The sequence below is a fragment of the Ranitomeya imitator genome, chromosome 1 (genome assembly GCF_032444005.1).
Source record: "Ranitomeya imitator isolate aRanImi1 chromosome 1, aRanImi1.pri, whole genome shotgun sequence".
Taxonomy (NCBI): domain Eukaryota; kingdom Metazoa; phylum Chordata; class Amphibia; order Anura; family Dendrobatidae; genus Ranitomeya; species Ranitomeya imitator.
Window position 1 is genome coordinate 1,071,071,469 of NC_091282.1, and position 22,331 is coordinate 1,071,093,799.

A 22,331-nucleotide genomic window follows, 5' to 3' on the forward strand; every position below is an offset into this window, starting at 1 on the left:
TGAGTCGAATTGTAATCAGATAACAAGTCTTATTACAGATATCAGTGCTTCTCTGGCAGTTAAGTTGTGGAGGAAAAACTTGACGTGCTAGAAAAAAAATGACTACATTTTTGGAATCAGCATGCCAATTTTAGTATAAATCAGCTCAAAAACCTAACTCAACAGAAATTTTTTTTCAAATTGTTCCCCAGTGTTATTATTCAAACAAAAGAAAAAAGAAAAAAAGTTGTGCTGCACAGCCTCACTCCTTTCAGCGAATCAATCGCGGTGAGTAGAAACAGTCTAACTTCAGCGCTCGCATGGAAACCAGATGCACATGTCATGAATATAAAGAAGAATATGCGGCAGCACTCACCCACCTTCGTGTGGTCCAGTTCTTTATTTAAGACATGAAAAAATACAGCTTCACGGCCCGAGGGAGTGCAGATAGGAGGGAGGTGAGCAGGAAACGACGACGGCCGTTTCGCGCTGATCCAAGCGCTTCTACGGGTCTGGTATCACATTATTAGACGCACCCCCTTTTTCCCAAAAAAATTTTGGGGGAAAAAACTCTGTCTTATAATCCGAAAAATACAGTACTTCATATAGGATTCCCTAGAGAGTCTGTTGAACCCATTGCAAAAAATACACTGAGACTGCTGTGTACATCGCATAGACTTCAATAAGACTGTTGTATACATGACATGAATAAACTGATATTCTGCTAGATACTCAAAAAATGGAAAACAATAAGACTGCATTGTATAAACCATGCAAGATTACACAGGATACACCGAGACTCCATTAGATATATTACATAGGATACACTGAGATTCTGCTGGATACATCATATAAAATACACTGAGAATCTGCTCTATATAACACAAAGGATACACTGAGCCGGCTGTCTATACACCGCATATGATACACTGACTCTTCTGTATACATCATTCAGGATACTATAAGACTGATGACTAATGCAAACATCTTCTATATAGTTGTCTAAGAGTCACTTCCGTCTGTCTGTCTGTCTTTCGGTCTGTTTGTCTTTCTGTCACGGATATTCATTGGTCGCAGCCTCTGTCTTTCATGGAAATCCAAGTCGCTGATTGGTCACGGCAAAACAGCCACGACCAATCAGCGACTGCCACAGTCCGGGAAAAATGGCCGCTCCTTCCTCCCCGCAGTCAGTGCCCGCTCCATACTCTTCTCTAGTCAGCCCTCACACAGGGTTAATGCCAGTGTTACCGGAACGCGGTGTAACGCACTCCGGTTACGCAGCTATTAACCCTGTGTGACCAACTTTTTACTATTGATGATGTGTATGCAGCATCAATAGTAAAAAGATCTAATGTTACAAATAATAATAATAATAAAAAGGTTATTCTCACCATCCTCCGTCGCGTCCTCTCCTCGGCAGTGCAAGCGGCAGGTTCCAGGGCCAAGGATGGTATGCGAGAAGGACCTTCCATGACGTCACGGTCATGTGACCGCGACGTCATCACAGGTCCTGCGCTTATCCAACCCTGGGACCGGAAGCTGCCACGTGCACCGCACACAGACAACAGGACTACAAGGGCTCCCTCGGAAGGTGAGCATATGTTTATTTTTTATTTTAACTCTTTTTTAACCTGCTACATATGTGTCTGGGCAATATACTATGTGGCTTGGCAATATACTACGTGACTGGCCAATATACTACGTGACTGGGCAGTATATTACGTGGCTGTGCTGTATACTATGTGGCTCTGTGCTGTATACTACGTTGCTGTGCAATATACTACGTCGCTGGGCAATATACTACGTGACTGGACAATATACTATGTGGCTGGGCAATATACTACGTGGCTCTGTGCTGTATACTACTAACTGGGCAATATACTACGTGACTGGGCAATATACTATGTGACTGGGCAATATACTACGTGACTGGGCAATATACTACGTAGCTGGGCAATATACCACGTGAGTGAGCAATATACTGTACTACGTGGCTGGGCAATATACTACATGTCTGTGCTGTATACTACGTGGCTCTGTGCTGTATACTACGTCGCTGTGCAATATACTATGTAGCTGGGCAATATACCACGTGACTGGGCAATATACTACGTGGCTGGGCAATATACTATGTGGCTGGGCAATATACTACGTGACTGGGCAATATACTACGTGGCTGGACAATATACTACATGGCTGGGCAATATACTATGTGGCTGGGCAATATACTACGTGGTTGGGCAATATACTACGTGGCTGGCCAATATACTATGTGGGCTGTGCAATATACTATGTGGATATGCATATTCTAGAATACCCGATGCGTTAGAATCGGGCCACCATCTAGTCACATATAATACACTGAAACTCTGATTTATACATCACATGGCATACAGTGAGACTTTTCTGAGACATTACATAGGATATACTGAGACTCGGCTTTAGATATCACATGTGATACAATGAGACTGCTGTATATACAGTGCCTTGTGAAAGTATTTGGCTCCCTGGAACTTTTCAACCTTTTCCCACATATCATGCTTGAAACACAAAGATACCAAATGTAAATTTTTGGTGAAGAATCAACAACAAGTGGAACACAATTATGAAGTTGAACGAAATTTATTGGTTATTTAAAATTTTTGTGGAAATTCAAAAACTGAAAAGTGGGGCGTGCAATATTATTTGGCCCCTTTACTTTCAGTGCAGCAAACTCACTCCCGAAATTCATTGTGGATCTCTGAATGATCCAATGTTGCCCTAAATGCCTAAATGATAATGATAAATATAATCCACCTGTGTGTAATCAAGTCTCCGTATCAATGCACCTGCTCTGTGATAGTCTCAGGGTTCTGTTTGAAGCACAGAGAGCATCATGAAGACCAAGGAACACAACAGGCAGGTCCGTGATACTGTTGTGGAGAAGTTTTAAGCTGGATTTGGATACAAAATGATTTCTAAAACTTTAAACATCCCAAGGAGCACTGTGCAAGTGATCATATTGAAATGGAAAGAGTATCATACCACTGCAAATCTACCAAGACCCGGCAGTCCCTCTAAACTTTCTTCTCAAACAAGGAAAAGACTGATCAGAGATGCAGCCAAGAGGCCCATGATCACTCTGGATGAACTGAAGAGATCTACAGCTGAGGTGGGACAGTCTGTCCATAGGACAACAATCAGTCATACACTGCACAAATCTGGCCTTTATAGAAGAGTGGCAAGAAGAAAGCCATTTCTCAAAGATATCCATAAAAAGTGTTGTTTACAGTTTGCAACAAGCTACCTTGGAGACACACCAAACATGTGGAAGAAGGTGCTCTGGTCAGATGAATCCAAAATCAAACTTTTTGGCAACAATGCCAAACGATATGTTTGGCGTATAGGCAACACAGCTCATCACCCTGAACACACCATCCCCACTGTCAAACATGGTGGTGGCAGCATCATGGTTTGGGCCTGCTTTTCTTCAGCAGGGACAGGGAAGATGGTTAAAATTGATGGGAAGATGGATGGAGCCAAATGCAGGACCATTCTTGAAGAAAACCTGTTGGAGTCTGCGAAAGACCTGTGACTGGGACGGAGATTTGTCTTCCAACAAGACAATGATCTCAAACATAAAGCAAAATCTACAATGGAATGGTTCACGAATAAACGTATCCAGGTTTTAGAATGGCCAAGTCAAAGTCCAGACCTCAATCCAATCGAGAATCTGTGGAAAGAACTGAAAACTGCTGTTCACAAACAATCTCCATCAAACCTCACTGAGTTCGAGCGGTTTGCCAAGGAAGAATGGGCAAGAATTTCAGTCTCTCGATGTACAAAAATAATAGAGACATATACCAAGCGACTTGCAGCTGTAATCACAGCAAAAGGAGGCGCAACAAAGTATTAAGTTAAAGGGGCCGAATAATATTGCACGCCCCACTTTTCAGTTTTTGAATTTCCACAAAAATTTTAAATAACCAATAAATTTCGATCAACTTCACAATTGTGTTCCACTTGTTGTGAATTCTTCACTAAAAATTTACATTTGGTATCTTTATGTTTGAAGCATGATATGTGGGAAAAGGTTGAAAAGTGAATACTTTCACAAGGCACTGTACTTCACATGGGATAAACTGAGACTTTGATGTATTCATCACATGGCATACAGGGAGAATCTATCATTTGCATTATATAGTATATACCGAGACTATGCTATATACATGTCACAAGGGTGTCACGACCCCCTGGGAGACGTGGAGATAGAAGGTCACAACAGGTAATGAATCGCAGGTCTTTAGAGACTGTGTGATTTGCATCTTATTTTAAATGGATTTCCTTTCCATCAGTCCTGAAGAGGTTAAGGACTCTTTCCATGCTGGCTGGGAACATACAGGTGGTTGCTCCTAGCTGCAGCTGCTAACATCATCTCATCTCCTTATATATACTAGTCCTGGGCATTTCTTCCTTGCCGGTGAAAGAATCAGCCACACTGCTTTGCTGTTTGCTTTCCTCCTGTTCATTTTAAATATGACTATGAACAATACTGTGAAATTACAACAGAACTCAAACCATTAATCTTTAAAATATTCCCTCCATTAGATATTAACTCCATAGATTTAGGAACAATACCTTATAGTAGGCCTGCAATATACATACATTTTTAATATTAATTATGCATTGTTTCATTAATGATACATTTTTGCTATGTGTAAAATGGAACATGAATTTCATTGTACTCAAGGATGTAGTAACTGTTTAATGTGTCATAAGATTAATTATTAACTAAATGCTTTTCTGTGAACTTGAGGCTTGATTGGTTGGTTTCATATCTGTCATTGGCAAAGCAAAGATTAAGTTTTATTTGTAATGCAAAATTAATTTGTTTCTTGAACATGATTGATGACTTAGCCCACATACCTGGCACCAAGAAGTGATTTCCTTTGTTTCGAGCAAACTAAATGTGATACGTCTGTGGGTTACATTATCAGATTGGGTGGAGTTGGCACATTACCATCGCAGGTTTCAACCAAGCCTGCTTCATTTGGAGTCTGTTCGACTATTCATCCACTCACCGCCTTCAGAAGAAGACCTACGTCACAATGTTTTGTGGGGACTATGTAAGTTTTATTACTCTATTGATAACATACATTGGAATAACTTGGGTTTTTCATATAGATCTAAGTATATTGTTGAATGTCATTGCCATGCTTTAGTTATCCATACTGTATAGTATTATTTGCCCTTTTTGATAAGCAGAAAGTAAATTTTAGAGATTATTCGCAATCGGGGTAAGAATGAGACAATTTAAGTTTGGCTCATGTTCTGACTAGTGCATTTTTGGGACAAACATTTTGTGTTATTCGTTTCTGACAACATTTTATATTGTATGTTTTATTAGTGAATTTTTTGTAATATAATATCAGATTTCTTTTCCTTTTGGTTTTGTCCATTTTGTTCTGTGACTATGACCTTTGACTACTGAACCTTGACCACTGAATCTTAACAAAATCCATACATGAGAATGAAGATGGCACACTTTCTATTTATCCCGTGACTGTTAAATATACCCATATGGAACATTTTACTTAAGCCACATTATATTTTATTGTTGGTATTGAGGTATGCAGTAATTTTATGATCTGACCCATTATCGATTTCCTCGGATGTGGCTGTTCCTATATTTCACAGTAAGACATGTTTCAATTAATGCTATCAATATCATCCAAACAGGTAACAGTATAGTGACAAAAAAGTCTCATGACTATACCAAGGTAACGATCCAAAATAAGAAAAGATCGGACACTCCCCTACAACATATTTCCTACAAGAGACATGGAGTAAAATGTACAAGAAATAATAAAATCACAATTTTATTAAAGATCATAAAAAGTAACAGTAGACATAACGTATCCCAATGGTCTGAGTACTGATCGCGATGCATGGACTAGCTGCAGGTCTCCTGACTTGAACCTGACAGCCTTGCAGGCATAGATAAGGCTGTCCACTTCTGGTCAGGAGACCCTTGGCCAGTCCATGCATCACGGTCTGTACTCAGGCCGTCAGGATACACGATTGGCTGAATTCGACCTTACAGAAAATCCGACTCTGTTCTATCCATTGTTAACAAGATCTCTTCTATCTAACATAAAAGACTTTGTAGCCAAATCGACTATACATGTTAAATATATTATAAAGGTTGCTAGAGAAAGCAAACATTGCTCCCAGCAAAGCCTACAAGCTAATCATGTGTAGAGTCTACAGGGATTTCTTATCAGGAGCTGCACTATTTTCCGCGTTGTGTATTTTTTGCCATTGCCTCAATATTGTAATTAAGAGCTGCGATGTAAAACGGGCTACTTAATTTCAGGCTTCTGTGCACACAAATTGTATGTTGGTTCATTCAAACACAGGACTGTGTTGGAGGATTTGGGAAAATAGCAGAAATTGTATTTTAGGGATTGCTTTTAAGAAGAAGTAAGTAGTAACGATTAAGGGAAGAAATCTGTGTTACAAACCATAGTCAGCCATATCATCAGCATATTGTAAGGTAAACTGAGCACTAATGGGCTTGGTCACCATCAAAAGTTGACTTTGTGATAAGCTTCTTCTGCAAACAAGTCACAATTCACGGGGACATTCAGTGTGCTATATTATATGCTACATAAATGCCTAGCTATTCAATATTTTCTCTAAATAGCAAATTAATGTGACTATGCTAATTCTAGGAAAATGTAGGCAGTTGTTTTGTGCTATTTTTTCCCTAAGACTAATAATGAAGGATGACAAACAAAAAACGGAGAATAAACAAATATTGGAATTAACAAGTTACAGATGAAGCAGCCGCCAATGTTATGGCCTTGATGTTATACTCTGGTAAAAACAGGGGTAGGCCTCTCTGCCATTTTATATAGTCCCCCAACAATCTTGTCTTGCCTGTGTGTGGCTAATTGCTTGTAGTTTCCATAAGAAACCGAGGGGCTGCACACAGCCATCGCTGTGTCCACATAAATGTTAGGAGAATGGGATCCATTCCAGCGGCCAAGTAGAGTTGTAGCGCTCTTCATTGGAATTTATGCAATTTACTTTTTCAATGGGACAGCTCTCCTAAGTCCTAAGTCCTAAATAAGGGTAAAGGAGACCCTCATTATTTCTATAGGTGCAGATGCCACTGCCTTGTCTACTATCAGACATATACTGTATTTCTGTAATGACGGAAATGTCTCTGATGGATACATATATATACAGTGGGGCAAAAAAGTATTTAGTCAGTCAGCAATAGTGCAAGTTCCACCACTTAAAAAGATGAGAGGCGTCTGTAATTTACATCATAGGTAGACCTCAACTATGGGAGACAAACTGAGAAAAAAAAATCCAGAAAATCACATTGTCTGTTTTTTTTATCATTTTTTTTGCATATTATGGTGGAAAATAAGTATTTGGTCAGAAACAAACAATCAAGATTTCTGGCTCTCACAGACCTGTAACTTCTTCTTTAAGAGTCTCCTCTTTCCTCCACTCATTACCTGTAGTAATGGCACCTGTTTAAACTTGTTATCAGTATAAAAAGACACCTGTGCACACCCTCAAACAGTCTGACTCCAAACTCCACTATGGTGAAGACCAAAGAGCTGTCAAAGGACACCAGAAACAAAATTGTAGCCCTGCACCAGGCTGGGAAGACTGAATCTGCAATAGCCAACCAGCTTGGAGTGAAGAAATCAACAGTGGGAGCAATAATTAGAAAATGGAAGACATACAAGACCACTGATAATCTCCCTCGATCTGGGGCTCCACGCAAAATCCCACCCCGTGGGGTCAGAATGATCACAAGAACGGTGAGCAAAAATCCCAGAACCACGCGGGGGGACCTAGTGAATGAACTGCAGAGAGCTGGGACCAATGTAACAAGGCCTACCATAAGTAACACACTACGCCACCATGGACTCAGATCCTGCAGTGCCAGACGTGTCCCACTGCTTAAGCCAGTACATGTCCGGGCCCGTCTGAAGTTTGCTAGAGAGCATTTGGATGATCCAGAGGAGTTTTGGGAGAATGTCCTATGGTCTGATGAAACCAAACTGGAACTGTTTGGTAGAAACACAACTTGTCGTGTTTGGAGGAAAAAGAATACTGAGTTGCATCCATCAAACACCATACCTACTGTAAAGCATGGTGGTGGAAACATCATGCTTTGGGGCTGTTTCTCTGCAAAGGGGCCAGGACGACTGATCCGGGTACATGAAAGAATGAATGGGGCCATGTATCGTGAGATTTTGAGTGCAAACCTCCTTCCATCAGCAAGGGCATTGAAGATGAAACGTGGCTGGGTCTTTCAACATGACAATGATCCAAAGCACACCGCCAGGGCAATGAAGGAGTGGCTTCGTAAGAAGCATTTCAAGGTCCTGGAGTGGCCTAGCCAGTCTCCAGATCTCAACCCTATAGAAAACCTTTGGAGGGAGTTGAAAGTCCGTGTTGCCAAGCGAAAAGCCAAAAACATCACTGCTCTAGAGGAGATCTGCATGGAGGAATGGGCCAACATACCAACAACAGTGCGTGGCAACCTTGTGAATACTTACAGAAAACGTTTGATCTCTGTCATTGCCAACAAAGGATATATTACAAAGTATTGAGATGAAATTTTGTTTCTGACCAAATACTTATTTTCCACCATAATATGCAAATAAAATGTTAAAAAAACAGACAATGTGATTTTCTGGATTTTTTTTTCTCAGTTTGTCTCCCATAGTTGAGGTCTACCTATGATGTAAATTACAGACGCCTCTCATCTTTTTAAGTGGTGGAACTTGCACTATTGCTGACTGACTAAATACTTTTTTGCCCCACTGTATATATAACACTTTTATTGTGCCCCTTGGGAGTGATTAAACATGGCAATGTGCCCCTCAGGCTAGAAAAAGTTTGGCATCCCTGATGTAAAATGCAATTTCTGTGCACTTTGAATGAACAGTGTGCTACCTAAATAGTGTAGAGACACTATCAGGTGCTGCGGCGGCACACTACAGCTATTGATAGCTACTACATCTGTAACTAGTGAATGAATTAACAGCCAAAGAGCTCGGTAAAGGGTTTCCCAAGCGTTTTCTCCCATCCCATATTACATTGAGAGATGCATGAATATCATACATGGGTACTGTTCTATTTTCTGGAAACACTGTTAAATACTCAGTATCAGGAATTTGTCTTACCGATCTGATTGCCCAATGTGTAGTCATGTCTCAAAGGCAGATTTCATATTAGGTGGAAGGGTACTACTGTTTTAAGGCCCATATGTGTGTGCATGAATTAAACACAATGGCATACCTTGGATGAGATCTTAATAGTTTATCCTTTAGCAAGCAAGAAGTTATCTCCTACTGTAGCTTGTATAATAAAGGTACCGTCACACTCAGCGACACTGCAGCGATATAGACAACGAGCCGATCGCTGGAGCGTCGCTGTTTAGGTCGCTGTAGAGATGTCAAACACAGCAGCTCCAGAACGCTGCAGGAGCGATCCAGTGACGTAACGGCGACTCACTTCTCGTTCTCGCTGGTTGTTAGCTCCATGTAAAACGTTGCTGGCATCGTTGCTTTTGCTGTCAAACACAACGATACACGCCGACCTGACGACAAAATAAAGTTCTGGACTTCTAGCTCCGACCAACGATGGCACAGCAGGATCCTGATCGCTGATGCGTGTCAAACACAACGAGATCGCTATCCAGGACGCTGCAACATCACGGATCGTTGTCGTTCTCGTTGCAAAGTTGCTGAGTGTGACGGTACCTTAAGTGATAACTTATAAACTCAGCACAAGCCCTTTGAAATGAAGGCATTTTAGTGTCCTTATTAAGGTGCACACAATAGTCAAGTCTGTGTGATCTAGATTACACCATTGTACCCTTTTAACAAATAATGCTGTGTAGAAGGATAAATAATAGGTTTGTCATATAGCATTTCAATTGTTGCATTGTGTTCCATTCTGTAAATGAAGGCGGCAATGTTAACTATAGACATTTCCAGTCCTTCTATCAAGGCTATGTCATTGGCATGTATAAATCTATATTATTATTGTGTTTCTTTCACAAATATAATATATAAGAAAAATGTCCCCGGACATAGATAAAATGAAATCTTCCATTGCTTAGTGGAAAATGGATGTAGGTTTTATATTACGTAATGACATTTGCTAACCTCTGGCTGAACGCTTGTTTCACGTTGCACAATCCTCTCCATATTAATAGTCCACAGAGCTCTACTTGTACAGCTGAAATAATCCCCTTATAAACATGGTTTACAATAAAGTTCTTCAAGAAAAATCTTTTTGAAAACAGCCAAATTATTTGCATGAATAGTAGCCACATTTTCATGGGATATTATGATTTTTCATTCAATGCACTCTGTGTTTTTGCGGCCCTACTACAGATTTTTAATAACCATTTCATGCTCAATATCAAAGCGTTTTGATGCCTTTTGGATGCAGAGACACAAAACAGGGGTTAATTGTGGCCTTTAATAGGGGTAAAATATTAGATAAAAAATCCTATGAATTTCGAACTTATAAATACTGTATGCACAATAGCACAAGAGTAAAGAAATTAATATATATTTCTATATTATATATATATACCGTATATATTTCTTAAATACAAACATGTTTAAATTGAAAATGGGATGATTACAAATAAAGCCATGATATAGATAGATTTACCATAACCATGTAAAGTAAATTATAAGCATCAAATGCACAGAAGGTTCCATGCCTGTGCCAGTGCAAAAGAAGGGTGTACTGCAATGTCAAACGGGGATAATCACATGAGGGTCACAAGCAAAAGTGCGAATAGCATAAATTGATCCCACATAGATAAAGGATATAAAGTGCTTAGTGCAATAAACAGATATGATAAATATATCATGAAATAATAAACATGACTATAAGGGTCCCATGCAAAAAAATTATCTTGTGTCCCAGTAACAACTGCCATCTCCTATCTCAGTAATGTAAAAACCTATGTATACTGAATACAATTTTTTACCTGGGAATTGAGAATTTTGATAATGAAATAGCAGTCCTGGCAGAGAAAGAAGCTAATTTCTCTGATAAGATATATTACAAAGTTTCTAATTTTTGTCTGATTCATAAAATGAAAAATTTAAATGAAGGTTACTATGCAAATGCTGTTGTCAATTAACCCCTTTACCCCTGAAGGTGGTTTGCACGTTAATGACCAGGCCAATTTTTACAATTCTGACCACTGTCACTTTATGAGGTAATAACTCTGCAATATTTCAATGGATCTGAGATTTTTTTTCGGGACATATTGTACTTCATGATAGTGGTAAAATTTCTTTGATATGACAGGAAAAAAACTGAAATTTGGCAAAAATTTCCACATTTTCTAACTTTGTGATTTAAAGGTATGAAAATTCAGAGATATGTAACAAACATACTTAATAGGTAACATTTCCCGCATGTCTACTTTACATCAGCACTATTTTGGAACCTACAATTTTTTTGTTAGGAAGTTATAAGGGTTAAAAGTTGACCAACGATTTCTCATTTTTACAACAAAATTTACAAAACCATTTTTTTTAGGGACCACCTCACATGTGAAGTCACTTTGAGGGGTATATATGATAGAAAATGCTCCAAAGTGACACCATTCTAAAAATTGCACCCCAGTTTGAACCCAGGACTCCAGCGCTGCAAGGCTGCTATGCTAACCACTGCGCCACCATGCTGCCCCATATAGTATAATGCACCCCATAGACAATTCACCCTATAATTCTCCACATATTATAATGCACCCCCATAGGCCTCCATATATTGCAATTCACACCATAATCCTCCATATATTATAAGGCAACCCCTGAGTGCTCCATATGTATATATATATATATATATATATATATATATATATATAATGCACCATCCATAGCTCTCCAAATACTATAATGCATCCCCCATAGCCCTCCATATACTATACAGCACCCCCATGTACAATACAGCACTACCCCCATATACAGCACAGCACCCCTATATGCAGCACAGCATCCCTATATGCAGCACAGCATCCCTATATGCAGCACTGCATCCCAATAAACAGCACAGCATCCCCATTTACAGTACCCCTATATACAATACAGCACCCCTGTATACAATATAGCACCCCACATATACAGCACAGCATTCACATATACAGCACAGCACCCCCACATACAGCATAGCACCCCCACATACAGCACCCTCATATACAATACAGCACAGTACCGCCATATATAGCACCCTCGATATAAAGCACAGCACCCCTATATAGAATACAGCACCCCCATATACAGCACAGCACCCCCATATACAGCACATCACCCCCAAATACAGCACTCCCATTTATGGCACAGCACCCCCATATACAACACAGCACCCCCACATACAGCACAGCACCTCCCATATACAGCACCTCTATATAAAATACAGCACAGGACCCCATATACAGCACAAGTCGCCCATATACAGCACATGACCCCTCATATACAGCACAGGACCCCCATATACAGCACCCCTCATATACAGCACAGCACCCCCCACATAGAGCAAAGCACCCCCACATACAGCACCCCCCATGTACAGCACAGCACCCCTATTATACAGCACCCCCACATACAGCACAGCACCCCCCACATACAGCATCCCCCACATAGAGCACCCACCACATACAGCAAGAACCCCCCATATACACTACAGCACCCCCTATATACAGCATAGCACCCCCATATACAGCACCTGGAGTCTGATGAACACAGACACAGTCACTTGATGTGGAGAGGTAGAATGACTCACAGATGAACCAATCATTCACACTCCCTGGCTGGATGGGGCGGATGCAGAGGAGGCAGAGTCAATTGCTGCTGTATTGAAGGTGAAAGTGCAATCAGGCAGCCTACTCCCTCCCAAGTCCTGACCACAGCTTGTTCTTCTGACTCACTGACAACACACAGAAATGCACGCAGGAGAAGGGCACCAAGTTATCTGCCTATAGGGGCGGCGCCGCGCTGCCGCCTTCTGTCTTCACAGACTTTACTGCCGCCTGAGGCAAAGTGGTCAACAGGCCTCATTATAGGTGCACCCCTGGACAGGGAAACTGATGGGCGGAGCTAGTGACATGCATCCGGTTTGCGCAAGTAAAATGCCACTGTAAGAGTTTGACAGTGGCATTCATCATTTAACAGCTGTGGGTGGATCGCGATTCCACCAGATGTTGTTAGTGACACATGTCAGCTGATCAAATCAGCTGTCTTGTGCCTGAAAAGATGCGGGCTCAGCGTCGGAGGAAGCATCAAAGGGGGAGACATGACATATGATGTATATATATATGTTGTGAATTCTATTGTACAAGCTATTGCAATTTTTCATGAAATATGGGAAAGGACAGATTAAAAAAAAAAATCTGAAAGAGGTCATTTATATAAAGGGATAAAAGATGATTTCTCAACAATAACACATCTGATGTGAGACACACAGGTAGGACTGTCTTCAGCAGTCTATAACCTGTACGCCCATATTAATAGTGTAGATAGGTCAAATGTGGTGACAGATTCCATTTAATACAGACCAGAATAGTGCATGCTGCAATTTAATTCTACTTGCACATAGGTTTATATTGGTCTGTGTCTGGTCTGTGTGCAGCCCATTGTGTCCATGAACATAAAAAGCTCATCTGAACAAGCCCTTACACTGCCCATTCAGCATCCTCTATTATAATGTACAGAGTACATACCGCACAGAATAATATATGTAACAGCGTCACCGAAGCACAGAACATATTGTCATATTGCGTTAATTATTTCATTGTGTAGAGCGGGATTATAATGGAATAAGTGTTCAATGTCACAAGGCGAGTTATTCACTAATACGGAGTTAAATGTGACAATACAATTACAATGGGAATTACCTGGGATTGGTATAATATGCTTTACGCAATAGAGGCAAATGTCGCTTTGGCTGCTATGCTCCACTGCACCTTTGTATTTGCACTTTTAAAATGTTTTCCATTATTCTAGTAAATTGCATGTACACCTATCTTTGGCTTTTACACTCCTGTGTGTTTTGTGTAAAGGTCAGTAATCAGTAAAATAATGAATATCCATCGGTCCATCTGTCCTACAAATAAAGAGACAACGTGGTAAATAGTACATTGAAGGATTTGCCAAACATTTTGCATTTTTAACCCACTTATGTTAAATAGTTTGACTACTTTTTCTTAATTTTGACAAACGTGTTGGAGACGTGAATTTGTGGCAGTCATTAATATTTCAGCATTGCACGTTCTTCTGCTGCACATGTTAATTCACCTTCTCTAACAGGCTGCACAGATCTCCTGTTCTCAAAATGATGGCGAAGGATATGAGCAGGGTTATTTGTATAGCTGCTGCTGCCCTAGAATACATCCCACAAGTCTGGGACAAGGTGAATGGAGTAGTGTCTGCAAACACGTGGCCATACCTGTGGATTTGAAAATCTGCACCATGCTTTGAAAGCAACTATTTTTTTGTGGTGTATGTGAATGGGGTTTTATAAAAATTAAATGTCAAGTACTGTAAATTGGAGGAGATATTTGGTGTAAAATCAATCCAAAAATCCGTAACAAATTTGCCATATCTGAGCAGTTTCATACATTTTTAGGCAATGATCACACCGTGGGTTCTCCAGTGGAAAAATCTGATGAGTATATGCAGTGGAACCAGGTACAAATCCAAAGCTGTTCCTTGGATTTTACTTGAGGATCAACAGTGTGACCTGCATGGGGTCAGCAGATGGGTTAACACCACTTAGTATCCCTACCTGGTACCTGGTACCTCGTCGAAACCTCTCACATTGGAAACAATTGATAGACAGATTGTGGGTGGGTTTCACAAAGACTTTGGCGCAAATCCCCATGAAAGTTTCATTTTACCCCAAAACACATTTCTGCCACTTTTCTACATCTATCTAATCAGCTAATTCTTTTTCGATTTTGGCTTTGTTCTGAAATTCTAAATGCATTCACAATAAATTCAAAACTAGAAATTTATCAGCACGCATGTGTGTCTATATATCTAAATATATACAATATTTATACACTCTGCACATATACATGTACACATCACACACTGCACATTGTTATGCACACACTATATTCTGGTATATATATATCTATATTGTAGGGATTCACGTTCTCAGGTAGTGTTCACACAGGCACTGGATTCTTTAGCTAAAATAATGTGACATTTACTTCCACAGGTTGCACAACATCAAACAACAGGCCCGGATTTAGGGGGGGCCAAGGGGCCCGGGCCCTGGACCACCCACCAAGTGGGGGCCTACCGCCAATATAGAGATAAATATCTCAAAACTTGTAAAATACACGTCTCTTCGCTGTGAACCATTTCTAATGATAAGGAACATTTAACAAAATAGAAACTATTGAAAGTGTAGGGACCTGGCTACGGTCCTACATCTCAGTGGCTGGCGCAGAGCGGCACCGCACGCACTCCCGTGCATCCAAATTATTATTTTGGTTACGCTGACACCCCAGTTGTGGTGTCGAGCGCAAGAGGTCTAGTTGTACTCTAATCCCGAGTCTAAGGGTAGAGTTCTGTGACTCCTTTCTTGCACTCTTTGTGCGGTACCACGGCCCTGTGACACAACAGGGTTCGCTTTCTTCATACTGGGTGAAGTTAACCCGTGTGTGAATCCATATTGTACCGCTATATATTACTATTACTCAGCAGCAGGTTCCATCTCTGCACAGTGGACCCCGGGCTGCGAACGCACCTTACTCTATTTTTCTAATTTTTGGGTGTGTTCCGCTAGCCCTTACACTCTGCGTAAGTGATTTTTGTAAATAAACTTGCGTTCGTTTCATTTTGTGTTTTTCATTACATATTGCAACACCTTGAAAAATGGGCCTCCCTCTAAAATAGGCCCCGGGCCACCCACCTCTTAAAACCGGCCCTGCCAAACAACATCATAAACATAAATCCATAGCCATATCCGGTAGCTACCTGAACAGAGTAGACCCTGGCTGAGCTAGTCCCAATTTGGTCAAACACAACAGTTATTGTAAATTAGATAAACACATAACTTGTTTATAGCCAGAGCTAGCCAGGTGCAAATCAATGCCTGCAGAGCTAGGATGTAACAGTAGCTTACTCGGCATTGCTACAATATAGAGGTACTTCTCACATTGAAATTGCAACAAAAATGTTACTGAATTATGGATATGACAGGTTCGGTAGGCATGATAATAACATAAAAATGCTAAAGAAATGTAAACATTTTCATTTATATCCATGTAATTTACAGATAAATAATTATTGCATCATGGTAGAACGATATGGAAAAACTAATCCTTCCCCCAATAGCATACATATAGTCATGGCCAAAGGTGTCAGCACCCCTGACATTGTTCCAGAAAAAGAAGTATTTCTCCCAAAAATTATTACAATTACACTTTTTTTATGCACGTTTATTCCTTTTGTATGTATTCGAACAACACAAAAAACAGAGAAAAAAAAGTAAATTGGACATAATTTCACACAAGACTCCAAATATAGTCCAGAAAAAAATTGTTGGCACCCTCCACTTCATATTTGGCTGCACCGCCTTTGAAATAAATAATTGCAAATAATCACTTCCTATAATCATCAATAAGCTTCTTACACCTCTCAGCTAGAATTTTTGACCACTTTTCTTTTGCAAACCGCTCTAGGATTCTCATATTTGAAGGGTGTCTTCTCCTAACTGCAATTTTAAGATTTTTCCATAAGTTTTCAATGGGATTTAAATCCAAACTCATTGCTGGCCATTTTAGAACTCTCCAGCACTTTGTTTCCATCCATTTCTGTGTGCATCTTGAAGTATGTTTGGGGTCATTGTCCTGCTGAAGGAACCATGACCTGGGATACAAAACCAGCTTTCTGACACTGGGCACTAAATTGGGATCCAAAATCCATGGGTAATGGTATTCCATGGTAATCTTCAGATTTCATGATGCCTTGCACACAGTCAAGGTACTTAGTGCCAAAGGCAGCAAAACAACTCCCAAACCTCTTTGACCCTCCACCATATTTGACTGAAGGTACTGTGTTCTTTTTTTTGCAGGCCTTATTCTGTTTTTGCTAAACAGTAGAATGATGTGCTTTACTAAAGAAGCTCAATCTTGGTCTCAACTGTCCACAGGACACTTTCCCAGAAGGACTTTGGCTTAATCACATACATTATAGCTTTTTTATGTCTCTGTATCAGCAGTGGGGTCCTCCTGGGTCTCCTGCCATAGTGTTTCATTTAATTCCAATGTCAATGGATAGTTTGCGCAGACACTGATGCACCCTGAGCCTGCAGGACAAATTGAATTTCTTTGGAACTTGATTGGGGCTACTTATCCACCATCCAGCCTATCCTGCATTGAAACCTTTGATCAATTTTTCTCTGCCTTCCACATCCAGGAAGATTAGCTACATTTCCATGAGTTATAAACTTCTTGATTATGTTGTGCACCGTGGACAAAGGAACATCAAGATCTTTGGAGATTGACTTGTAACCTTGAGATTGTTATTTTTCAACAATTTTGGTGCTCTAGTCCCCAGACAGTTCTCTTATCCCCTTTCTGTTATCCATGCTCAGTGAGCCAAACACCAACATACATTGTAAAGATTAAGTCAACTTCACTCCTTTTTATTTGGTTTCAGGTGTGATTTTAATATTGCCCACAGCTGTTACTTGCCACAAGTGAGTGTGAACGAGCATCACATGCTTGAAGCAAAGTTGTCTACCCACAATTTTAGAAAGATGCCAACAATTTTGTCCAGAACATTTTTGGGGTTTCCTGTGAAATTATGACAAATTTGCTATACTTTCCCTATTTTTTTGTGTTGTTCCAATGCACACAATGGAGACAAACATGTATATATCAAAACATGTGCAATTGCAATAATTCTCTGGGAGAAATAATTCATTTTCTGGATCAATTTCAAGACTTTCAGCCATGACGGTATATGTTACATACTAATCCAATGTCTTGATTTTATTTTATGACATATAGATCTGATTTTGTTTCTGAATTTATTTTTCTTACTTTAAAAAAAATAAAATGTGTTTCTTTTCTTTTTTTAAAATATCAAGAAATATTTCTTCAGGGTTGGCTATGTCATACATAGTCTTGACTATGGCCTGAATAGGACCCGACCATGGGCTAAGCTCTAAGCAGCAGCTGGCCTAATCACATCAGCCTGCACTTGTTATATACATATATATATATACAGTACAGACCAAAAGTTTGGACACACCTTCTCATTTAAAGATTTTTCTGTATTTTCATGACTATGAAAATTGTACATTCACACTGAAGGTATTAAAACTATGAAGTAACACATGTGGAATTATATACTTAGCAAAAAAGTGTGAAACAACTGAAATTATGTCTTATATTCTAGGTTCTTCAAAGTAGCCACCTTTTGCTTTGATGACTGTTTTGGCATTCTCTTGATGAGCTTCAAGAGGTAGTCACCGGGAATGGTCTTCCAACAATCTTGAAGGAGTTCCCAGAGATGCTTAGCACTTCTTGGCCCTTTTGCCTTCACTCTGCGGTCCAGCTCACCCCAAACCATCTCGATTGGGTTCAGGTCTGGTGACTGTGGAGGCCAGGTCATCTGGCATAGCACCCATCACTCTCCTTCTTGCTCAAATAGCCCTTATATAGCCTGGAGGTGTGTTTGGGGTCATTGTCCTGTTGAAAAATAACTGATGGTCCAACTAAACGCAAACCGGATGGAATAGCATGCCGCTGCAAGATGCTGTGGTAGCCATGCTGGTTCAGTATGCCTTCAATTTAGAATAAATCCCCAACACTGTCACCAGCAAAGCACCCCCACACCATCAAACTTCTTCCTCCATGCTTTACGGTGGGGACCAGGCATGTAGAGTCCATCCATTCACCTCTTCTGCGTCACACAAAGACACGATGGATGGAACCAAAGATCTCAAATTTGGACTTATCAGACCAAAGCACAGATTTCCACTGGTCCAATGTCCATTCCTTATGTTCTTTAGCCCAAACAAGTCTCTTCTGCTTGTTGCCTGTCCTTAGCAGTGGTTTCCTAGCAGCTATTTTACCATGAAGGCCTGCTGCATAAAGTCTCCTCTTAACAGTTGTTGTAGAGCTGTGTCTGCTGCTAGAACTCTGTGTAGCATTGACCTGGTCTCTAATATGAGCTGCTGTTAACCTGCGATTTCTGAGGCTGGTGACTCGGACAAACTTATTCTCAGAAGCAGAGGTGACTCTTGGTCTTCCTTTCCTGGGGCGGTCCTCATGTGAGCAAGGTTCTTTGTAGTGCTTGATGGTTTTGCCACTGCACTTGGGGACACTTTCAAAGTTTTCCCAATTTTTCAGACTGACTGACCTTCATTTCTTAAAGTAATAATGTCACTTGTTTTTCTTTACTTAGCTACTTTTTTCTTGCCATAATACAAATTCTAACAGTCTATTCAGTAGGACTATCAGCTGTGTATCCACCAGACTTCTGCACAACACAACTGATGGTCCCAACACCATTTACAAGGCAAGAAATCCCACTTATTAAACCTGACAGGGTACACCTGTGAATTGAAAACCTTTCCCGGTGACTACTTCTTGAAGCTCATCAAGAGAATGCCATGAGTGTGCAAAGCAGTCATCAAAGCAAAAGGGGGCTACTTTGAAGAACCTAGAATATAAGACATAATTTCCGTTGTTTCACACTTTTTTGTTAAGTATATAATTCCACATGTGTTAATTCATAGTTTTGATGCCTTCAGTGTGAATTTACAATTTTCATAGTCATGAAAATACAGAAAAATCTTTAAATGAGAAGGTGTGTCCAAACTTTCAGTCTGTACTGTATGTATATATATATACATGATCAAATACTGACTAGGAGGCAGGTTTAGACAATGTGTAATATGCCTTAATGCTAATACAAAGCTCTGGACAAAATTTGTACCATATAGTGTAACTATTGTGTAACTTACCCCATTCTGGTCATATTGACAGCTTATAAGGTCAAGAACATCTTTCTTTTGTTGTAACATTTGTTGCTTTGCTTGTGTGACAGAAGCTATATCTCTTTCAAGTGTAATTGGTTAAGCATATCTTGCTGCAGAGCTCCAGTGCGACACTATATATTTTCATTTTTTTTCTTTTATTAAATCCTGATATTCAGCAGTGTAATTATTTATATTTTGACAATTCAGCAGGTCCAGGGGACAGTGTTCCCAAACGCCATCTGTGATCCCATGATAGACGCACAACTTATTGGAGGGGCTCTACAAGGATTTGGTCTGTATTATATTGTAATTATGAAACATATGTGATATGTACCTATAAAAATCATTTATCATTTATTAAATGTGCATGTTGTCCAAAGTATAAAGAATTATATATCTTTCAAAACCCAAACTGGCAAATATTGGTACAACACACACACGCATATATACGCATACATACACACATAAACGCACAAAACAAATGTAATAAAAGTGCAGGCCTTGGATTCCCAGCATTTCACATATAAATTAACTCAATAAATTCCCTGTCTTGTGATTGGTTGTGACATTCTAAATGCCAGAAACGGTGAGCCATCTAGCCTTGGCTAAAACAAAATGTTATGCTTTGTTATTTCAGCAGTAAAGACTAGAGGATTTCAATACTGTATTGTCAAAACGTATACACTAGGAAGGTTGAAACAGGTCACCCACTTCAACCCATTCGCACATTGTGGCATAACAGTATGTAGGCGTGAGTAATTTGTTCCAGCAAACTGCTATAGTCTTTGGATAAAATGATGGCGTGAACATAAGAGCAGTGCAAAAAATCACTCGGGGGCACCTGCTGTATTGTACAGCTGACAGCCTGCTCCAACAGCTGGGGTCAGAAATTTCTTATTTATCCGCGGAACCTAAATAGTTTTACAGCAGGAAGGGGCTCCCTCTGTATCCTAACAAATTAGTTGTGACAAGGGTGCTAATAATGTCAGAACTGTTATTTCTAAAATCCTTCTCTTAAAAAGATAGTTAAGTAGTTGTAAAAACCCAAAATAGCACCAATGAAAACTACAACTCATCCTCCAAAACCTCCTACAGCAACTCTGGAAGAATAAAAAGTGACAGCTCTTCAAACGGAGTGACAAAATAAAAAAAAATGTTAATGCAAAATCAGTAAAACATCAAAAACTCATCAATTTGGTATCAACAATGTCACCATTTGAAACTAAAATAATAATTTTCTGTGTTAATAAAAGTTATTCAATACATTATACTGTATATATATACACATCAAAATGATCAATAGCAATACAACTGATACTCCAAAACAAGCCTTATTCCTGCTAGATCAACAGCGAAATAAAAAAGTATAACCCTTAGAATATGGAGATGAAAAAAAAATTAAAAAATCATTTAGGGCCCAAATTAGACCACGTACTTGAACAAGTTGTTCAGTACTTTGGATTGGTTATCAATATCAGCTCTGACACCCCTCACTCCGCACGTTCAACTGTTTGTCGCTGCCGCAGTGTCCGGATGTAGATGCCTGGAACAGCACAGCTCCAGACACTGTGTCGTGGACTCGCTCTGGTGCTGCCGCTCAGCGTCCATTACTCTGGAACAGGCACTACAAAGGGGATAGAGAAGTCCTGTTCCAGCTCTGTACACTGGCTACATTCGGCCGCTGAAGGAGCTGCAAACAGCTGATCAGTTGGGTGTTTTATGACGTGCCCCCATTGACCTAATACTGGTTACCTATTTTGTGGGTAGGCCATCAATAAATAAGTCCTGGAAGCCCAATTATCGGATAAGAAACTGTCACTTTTTGCATTTGTTACATAAAATTAAATGTAAACTAAATAAAGCTGGCCTCTGTTGTCATCTAGGCAATTCTCTTACTTTCATGGGTTTAAAAACCCTGCTGTTGTCTTCGCTCAAAAATGACTGACCTTGAACTTCAATATTCTTTAAAATATTCAAGATGCGGCCCTGAAACCCGTGGCCGACCGACCCATCCTCATTTAAGTCAATCAACTAGAAGTTTCAGAACCGCATCTTGAACACCCCCAAAAATACCAAAGTTCAAAATAGGTCTCCCCAGACCGAAGACAACAGCAGGGTTAAGTAAATTTGGCGGGTGTGTTTGGCCCCTTTCCTGTGACCAAAAATACCAAATCTATTACAGAAAAAAAGTCCCTCTGATGCTTTAAGGTTAGATATTGTAATTAAAGAATCAGTAACATTAATGCGACTTTAAAGCCTCCAGTTCAGTCCCTACTTCACTTCATCAGCACAAGATGCCTATC

The 22,331-nt window shown here is 39.9% G+C and overlaps 1 protein-coding gene across 1 annotated transcript in view; it reads left to right on the forward strand.

Annotated features, from left to right (window-relative positions):
* The first annotated feature begins 5,012 nt into the window (after positions 1 to 5,012).
* The window catches only part of ANXA10 (annexin A10), a 126,166-nt gene continuing 108,847 nt past the window's right edge, over positions 5,013 to 22,331 (forward strand). The window contains exons 1-2 of the mRNA XM_069745765.1: positions 5,013 to 5,084; positions 20,236 to 20,320. Coding sequence (XP_069601866.1) covers positions 5,067 to 5,084; positions 20,236 to 20,320 — 103 coding nt within the window. The 5' untranslated portion in view covers positions 5,013 to 5,066. The remainder of the gene's footprint in view (positions 5,085 to 20,235; positions 20,321 to 22,331) is intronic.